Source organism: Berghia stephanieae, chromosome 12 (assembly GCF_034508935.2).
Source record: "Berghia stephanieae isolate SIO BIC M18660-M18661 chromosome 12, UCSD_Bste_1.3, whole genome shotgun sequence".
Lineage (NCBI taxonomy): Eukaryota > Metazoa > Mollusca > Gastropoda > Nudibranchia > Aeolidiidae > Berghia > Berghia stephanieae.
In genome coordinates, this window is record NC_088371.1 from 28607814 (window position 1) to 28616591 (window position 8778).

At 37.3% G+C, this 8778-nt stretch overlaps 1 protein-coding gene across 1 annotated transcript; it reads left to right on the forward strand.

The window, feature by feature from the left end:
• Nucleotides 1–3672: 3672 nt before the first annotated feature.
• LOC144957618 (uncharacterized) lies at nt 3673–5133 on the forward strand. Its single transcript, XM_078888962.1, has one exon. The coding sequence runs from the start codon at nt 3673–3675 to the stop codon at nt 5131–5133; it is 1461 nt and encodes a 486-aa protein (XP_078745088.1).
• The last annotated feature ends 3645 nt before the right edge of the window (nt 5134–8778 follow it).

The window sequence follows — 8778 nt, forward strand, 5'->3', positions numbered from 1 at the left end:
TTGTTTTATATCTATGTATAATAGACATTTATGTATAATCACGGGTCTTCCCTGAATGGCGCCTGTATATGGAAGTTCTTCCTCAAAAATAAAGTGATTAAAACATGTTAAAAACATGGGAGGGAAACAGTCAAATGTATAGTTAGTTTTGGGAGATGGTATTTTCCCCCTCGTAAACCATCTCTCTGTTATGTATTGTTTTTTATTTATTTTCAACATGTGATTTGTAAACATTGGAGTGTATTCCTCTTAGTGGGATCTTGTGCTTGTGTCTGGGTGAAACATTTAGGTAATCTCAAACTTATACATTAAAAGTGTGCTTTTGGAATCTACATATATTCCCTATTTGAACCAATCCCCCTTTGTCTTACCTTTTCTTAGGTGAATTCTATAACTTTTTGTTACACCATTTCTTCCTTTTTACTGGCGCTGATATCAAATTAATGTGTTGCAAGGGCCGTAAAACCAATAAAAACAAAACAAAGAAAAAATAAATAAATAAACATTAGACTGTATATTATGTGAACCACCATCTAAAAGCGGTATTAAGTCAGGTTGGGAGTGACCCAGATAAATGAGTTTAGAAAAAGGGAGCAAAAGTGTGATGTCAACAAAACTGGTTCCAATCTCATTGGAAGTGTAAAACCACTCTTCCGTAGAACTGAACGCATACCTTGTGGAATTGGTTCTCTGGTTTCAGAATAATAGCGTCTTCTTGTCTAGTATATATATATATATATATATATATATATATATATATATATATATATATATATATATATATATATATATAAAATCGTGTTATGATACAAATTAATATGGTACAAAGACTGCTCGACATATTGACAGCAGCAATGGAGCAAATTCTTATTATAATATTCTTCAATATAGACTTCAATAGACCTCGTAATAATAATAATAATAATAATAATAATAATAATAATAATAATAATAATAATAATAATAATAATAATAATAATAATAATAAAGTGTTCTTCTATAGCGCTCAATGCCGAAGCCTCAAAGCGTTTTACGATATATAATTTATCAAACCATAAATAAAATCATACCGAGCCAAACTGACACACACAACAGTCTCAGCCACTAACTATGAAAGTTGTACAAAATGAAATTGACATTTATTACCAAAATGGAATTTAAAAAAAATAAATAAAACGAATGATTTACTCATCAAATTTAAATGCCTACGATAAAAATTTCTGGAAAAGATGAGTTTTCAGATTTTTCTTATTCTTAAAATTTTCTATGCTGCCCGTGAGCCTTACTGACAAAGGAAGCGAGTTCCAAATGGTAAGTCTTGCTTTATAGCAAGATCTATCGCCGAAATTAGTAAGCCGTGTTTTAGGCACTTTCAGTAGCTGTATCTTCGATGACCTAAGCTGACGAATTGGGGAGTAGGGGACCACATGTTTTTGAATGTAGCTCGGAGATCTGGAATTTTGTGTGTTAAAAGAAAAAGAGCAATTTTGTATTCGATTCTGGCTCGAATGGGCAACCAGTGTAGTGTTCTGAGCGTAGTTTGTACACTTGTTATCTCGTGTCGACTAATTTCCAGAACCATTCTGGCCGTCCTGTTCTGTACCTTTTGGAGTTTGTCAAATTTATTGTCAGGTAGGCCCACCAACAGTAAATTGCTATAGTCGAGGCGTGAAAGTATGAGAGCACACATAACTGCGTTAAGTTGGTTGGATGGGAGAAAGTTTCATTCTTTGCAATCTGTTTAATTCAAAATTCATGGTCCTCACCATCTGGTTAATCTGGTGTCCCAGACTTAAAGACTCGTCGGTACAAAACCAAGATTCTTTGCTCTATCTGTCAGGGAGACATGGCTGTTTAAAACTATGTACATCAGTCATTCTGACATTAGAGGGTGTACCACATAATAACATTTCAGTTTTTTCTTCATTAAGTTTTAGTCTATGACTCTGCATCCTATGTCCAATGGACGCACAACACTGTTCCACATGGAGCGAAGCCAGTCCATGCAAGACGGAACGACATACATATACAGCTGCATATCATCAGCATACTTGTGATAATTTCATCCATTGGGCTCAATGGCGCGTCCAAGAGGCATAGTGTAAAGAGTATAGAGCACTGGATCTAGGACCGCGTCTTGTAGGACACCGAAGTTCAATAGTAAAACAATTGATTGCTTGCCATCAATCGACAGATTGTATTCTATTACTTAGATATGACTTAAACCATTGAAGGACGGTGTCACTGATTCCAAGCCTGTGATAAGTATGGAAAACTTTAAGTTTTAGCATTTCCATTTATCTACACAGCACACCATATTAACATATTTCTACCTGACCTTGCTAGAAATGATAGTCGCCCTGTGTCAAACAAACATCTATTTTTTTCCTACTAATTGTTTTTACAGCAACAACTGTAATTTATATGAACACTGTTCATTTCAATCTTACTAACTTCGTAGTTGGGGCGGCAAATGAAAAAACACGCAATACCGACCGTCAGTAGTCGGAGACCGTCCACCCCTACCCGTAGAATTAGCCCCTTCCGCCCCCCCCCCCCACCATCACTGACTACTTTTAAAACAAGTCACCCCGGTCCATCAACTATCCCACATAGCCTAACTCTGAATACTTCGCAATATGATGATAGCGACAGTAATATTCTATTGGATAATCGAATTAACAACAGTAAGAAGACGAGTGTTATGCATTTTAATGCAAGATCAATTGGTAATAAATCTCACGTAATTAACACTTAATTACCGATTCAAAGAGTGACCTAGTATTTATTGTAGAGACACGGTGATGTTTATGATATAATTTGAAATTGTCCATAGATCCCATATCCTCATAGGGACTGAATTGTAATGGCTTAACGATCCGTGTCAAATTGTCTTACATTTTGATGTCAGATAGGCGCTTCAGCAGGGGCGTGGCTTTATTGGTTGATTTGGTGCCTGGCACCGCATCCATCTTTTAAAAATGGATTACAGCTTTTTAAAAAAAATAATACTGAGAAATGGTATAAATCGCCTCTTACTTATTGGGCTAAGTCTTTTCTTTAAATGTTTTTCTTTCGTTTGTATTTATAGATATAGCATGGTTTTAGTCATTATCTTCTGATTCTGGCAACACCTTATACTGTAAGCATGCCACGCCACTGCGCTTCAGTTATTTGTTTAATACCCATTTCTCCAGCTGTGCAAACATTTCCAAATCCGATTGACTTTTATTGCTTTATTGGGTTCAATGTCTAATCTCTTAATTTTTCTCAGTCACCTTTCTTCATCACTCTTTGAAATATAATTGTCACGGTGTAGGATATTGTGTGAGTCCGTGAACCTATTCTTGAATGATAGAATATAATTCTAATATTGGAAAGAGCGGATGTTACGAAGTAACTATGTAACTATGGTATTGTACTTATTCAATACGCAAGAGCCTGGATTATGACATAAATTCATGGATGGAAACTGCCAGTGGAACTCTAATAGTTGTACAGATATATTATGTCTACATCTTCTGACATCCCGAATTGCTATTTAACATTATAATAATTCATATCGGTGTTCTTGATTAGAAAAAGATCTGAATCGGTTTTGTGAAAATAATTTGAATGACACTAAATTTTGAATTATTCTTTAAGTGAATAAAAAATTATATGATTTCAATAATGAGCAGCAACTTGATCAGCAGAATGGTTCAGTTATCAAGAAAGACGTCAAGCAAGTGCAGCCCTTGCAGTTCCCGTTTGAAAGATTACTTCCGTGAACGCAAAACTCAACAACGGATATCTGTGCTTTCTTCCGTCTTGATGCACTCCTGCAACGGTATAACTCTAACTTTAGGAAATCTAATCGTGTACACAACATCCTACATCAAGGAATACGTCGATTCTAGCACAGCATCGGAGTCCTCTTGGATCATTTCACTATACCTTGCAACCTTCGGGTTAGGATGTTTACTAGCCGCCCTCCTGCCCGAGCGCATACCAAGACGATTAGTCTGCATTCTGGCATCAAGCCTGTACATCTTTGGTATGCTTCTCAGTTATTTCACGATTAAAAAATCGGTTTTTGCTCTTACACTTACTCTTGGAATCTTCTGTGGTACTGCTGGAGGTATACTGGGCCTCGAAGCTCTTGAACTAACGTACCCATGGTTGGACAATAATAAAGGCTTTGCTTCATCCTTTATCAGGACTGCATCGGCTATCTACGGTTTTGTGTTGAACTATATTGTAACATGGATAATCAATCCAAGTGATGAACGTCCGAATGTACATACTTCTAATTTAAAGTATTTTAACCAAGAGCATATTCTTGAACGAGTTCCGTATGCCTTCTTGTACGTTGGTTTGATTACCAGTGCGATCCTTTTCGCGGGTTGCATTTTGATTCGAGAAAATAAAGAGGGAGAATTTAAAGAGCTTACAAGTCGTATCAATAACACTGGAACAAGATGTAAAGAAAGTGAAACAACACCAACCAATTTGTTAGAGGAATGTGATTTGGTACAAACATATAACACATGCGATGCTCATCCATCAGGTTATATTCCTAATACAGATCAAATCAACCTCAATGAAAACGACATTGAAGTATCAAAAACTCCCACTTTGTTAAACACTGATCATTGTAACATGCCAGGAGCAAACAGCAAATCTACCTCAGAAGAGTATCTAGAAACATCACCTCAAAAGAACTCGTCACGGATTGCAGTTTACGCCGATAAACCTGACGATGATGCATCACAAAAAATTACTTACACAGAATTACTAAAGTCAAAAGCATTCAATCTCTTTTTATTGATACTCGGTATATTCGCTTTTCAGTACATCCTCACGTTGAAATACTACAAACTCTTTGCCCAAATATGGATAGATGATGACCATTTTCTAACTAATCTAGCCACCGTAATGTCCATTAGTCTTGTTATCTTTCGACCATTTTGGGGATACGTCGTGGACAGATTCGGGGTGAAAAACGCTTTGATTGTAGAATTAACTCTTGCGTCATCCATATTCTCCTGGCTGTGTATTTCACAGCTAAAAGTAATCGCTGGTTGTATTGTGTTGTTGTGTATGTTCTATGGTGTTCAGTCAATTCTTATCCATTGTTTACACCAATTTTAGCATTAGATGTCCTCGGAGAAAAGAATTTTGGAAAAGCTTACGGGTTGCAATCGCTTGAACTGGCTGTCGTTCATTTGGGAATACCAGTGATTTTGCAACTCTATCTGGAAAACCTCACGTGGTCCACATTGTTTTCTGTCACGGCATTTGCTGGACTTGTCGCTCTCCTCCTCATCTTGCTCTGCTTTCCCAAAGGCGTTCGTTGAATTAAACTAAAAAGCAGTTCTCAGATCCAGAAGGCACAAGAGGGCCGGATTTTTGTCTCGGTTTTAATAGCTATAAATAGAAGGTAACAATTACTCCTTGCTACTCTTTGAATAGGATACTAGACGATAGAAAAGTTCTTTCCGCCAAATCAAAGAGACCCAGCTACCCAATCAATGGTTGTGTGTGTGGGGGGGGGGGGAGGGGCGCGCGGAGGAAACTGAAAGATGCATTTCACATGGTGATACTGTCTAGTCGCTGACTCGAGCCTTCGGTCCAAATTTAGGTCGAACTGAAACCTCAAAATCGTGACACCGATGAATAAAACGGAACGAAATGGAACAAATGCGTGACACATCGCATCAATTTCGTATTATGTCAGAATGAACCAGACGCAAAAAGTTCCGTTTCAAGTCAGAAAGGTCAGAATTTGTAAACTTAAGCTTTTTGAAGTTTAAAAATGAAAACCCACTATCCCCACTGAAGGAATGTAGTAGTCGCCCTTCACAGTCGTAAGACCCACGGAGATGGGGTTTTTCCGTGGCCTTCGTAAACTCATGGCCCGATACTAACCCCCAAATGACGTCAAAAGACAAGTCTTTGGCCACGAAAGAAAACAAATCGTGAGTTGTATTCACCAGTTCAACCAACGAGATCACTCGTTTCCTTGACCACTACTAAGGTCAACTCACTAGGCAGTCCACAAGCCTAAAACATGACGTCAAAATATGGGACTTAGTGGATTTTAGTGTCAGGCTATAAGTTAACGATGACTACGGTTTATCCAGGTACTAGGTTTTTATAGTACAATAGAAATTGCTTGTAACCCTTTGAATCGGACGCTACTCTGTCCCAAAGTGCTATCCGCCAGATCTGACAGATTCAGCTTTCATACCACTGCTGGCTGAACTGGGTGGGGAGTAGAAAAAAATCTCAAATTCACCAATCATTGATCTCAGTCCTTTAGATTATAAAGCGACTGCTCTACCAACTGAGTAATCAGGACCCCCTAGTGAAGCCATTTTGACTAAAAATATATATGTATGTATAAGGTGGCAGCGTGGCGCAGCGTTACGGTCCTTGCTTCGTACCCGAAATGTACCGAATTTGATCACCCACCACTGCAATGTATGGCCTTGAACAAGTCACTTCGCCCTAGCTCAATTTGCAGCGCTGCATTGCGGCTGACGCCTGAGTTATTCCAGTCTTCCATTGGAATAGACCCTAGAGACAAATTTCTCCTATTGGGTGAATAAAAGGAATCATTTATTTTATTTTATTTTATTTTATATAAAATAAGCTTAAAATACAAGTTTAACTCTCTTTAACCAGTTTCAGAATGTTCCCCAAAATGTCATGTCTTGTCCAAAGGTCAGCATTTGGCACTTTGTCAAACATTTCACCTTGAGGATTTGTCGAAGACACCGATCGACAAAAGTTTGTATTTTGTTCTCAGGACTGCTTTAACATTAATAGTAGTAGTAAGCTTCGCAGTCTGAATGACGCTTGCTGAGGATTGTGTGATGAGTATAGCTGCTCTCTCCATCCATGTTGTTAATTGTTTCCATTGGTCACGGTCCTGGGCAAGAGTTTTGAGGCTGTCAAGATTGTGTTGTGACTTTAGTACGGAGGGCACTGCAGTATTTCTTAGTTCTTCGGTGATTAATTCGGCCTCATCTGAATCCAGAACTTTCTTATATCAGAGAGATCCTGGTTCAGGGTAGTTACTATTGATGTTGGTGGTCTCCCTTCATATTTGTTGCCATGTAGGAAATATTCTGTCATTGCAGTTTGGGCTGGAATGTTATCTTCTCGTAAATATGACCAAATAGCCTCCATCGTTGTTCTTTTATTATTATACTCAGGCGTTGGACCCTTGTTTTTCCATAGAGACCAGTATTTGTAATTGTCTCTGACCAATAGATTCCGATTACGCGACGTAATTGTTTGCGGTGGTATGAATCGAGACTTTCTAAGTTCATTTTTGTGAGGCCCCAGGTTCCACAATTATATGTCAATATCGGAATAACCAGTGCCTCGTAAATCTGTACTCGTTTATTCTCACTGATTATGTTTTTCTTATTCTATAAATTTTGGAGTTAGTTGAATGTATTGGAAGCCAGCGGCTTTCGTTTTCTGATGTCTTCATTTTCGTTGATCAAATTTCCCAGTTTACGTACACTTTTCCATTCATTAAAATATCTGTTGATTTTTGCATATTCTGTTTTGGATTGATTCACTTTCAGATTCCATGCTTCTAAGGTAGTTGATATTAATGGCATGTATATTTTCGCTTGATGTTCTGATTCAAAGATTAGGTCTGTGTCATCTGCGTATATCAATTCACGAGTGATCTTCTTTATTGGTGGTAATTTTATTCTTAGATCTTTCATAGCCGATTCGAGGTATATCGTGAATAAAATTGGACTCAAGCTGTCTCCTTGAGGCGATCCGATTGAGGTTGATATTGTTGTTAATTTTCTGCCGGATTCAAATTGTAATGTATTATTTGATAATAGGTATCTTATGAGCTTCACGTGATCTTTGTTCAAGAATGAGTCAAGGATTGACAACACCTTGGTTATACATATGGTGTCGAAAGCTGAACTCATACCAATTCCAAATATGGTAAATTCTTCCTTATATTTCTCCGTTCTGACTTTCAGCCATCGATGGGCCCATACTATGTCTGCAGTGCTTCTATCTCTTCTAAACCCGTTTTTTGAATGTGAAAGATATTCCTCTACCTTTTCTCTTATTCTGTTCAGCGTGATTGTGCTTAAAACTTTTCTTAGCGTGGATAATAAAACGATTGGTCGTAAATTTTCTAAAGGGCCTTTCTTTTTATTTGGTTTGCTTAGCAAAATAAGTTTTCCACTTCCAAGACTGAGAACTGGTTTTGTCTTAAATATTTTATGATACATATCATCTAGTATTTGCATGCCTTCGTCGTCAAGACATTTTAGTTCTTCTGCTCTAATGCCATCTAGACCTGGCGATCTGTTGTTAATGAGCTTTTGTATGGCTTCACTTATTTCTTGGGGCAAAATAGGCGTTTCAAGCTCTGAATTGGTAGACTCGAATGGTTCCACTTCTTGAATACTCTTGTATTTCTCAGTGTAGTACACGCTTATAGTGTTTATAATTTCTTTATCATTACATAAGGTCTTATTACATTTATCTTTGATTATAAGTCTATTATGTGTTTTTTGTGGTTTGATTGTATTCACCGCTTTGAACATTTTCATACTATCACTCGTACTATTTTTTTCTGTCACAATCTCATCTCTTTTCTTGTTGTGATTATCTATTGATTGAGATATAATTTTATGCATAATTTCATTTCATTGTCTCTTTATTTTGTTCTTCGCATCCGTATTTGAGTAGCTGTTGATGTCAAGTCTCAGTTGTTTTTGCTGCTGTGATAAGTCATGCAGTATT

Excerpts from the sequence above, each read along its gene's own strand:
- LOC144957618 (XM_078888962.1), top strand. The coding sequence starts at position 3,673 with ATGAGCAGCAACTTGATCAGCAGAATGGTTCAGTTATCAAGAAAGACG.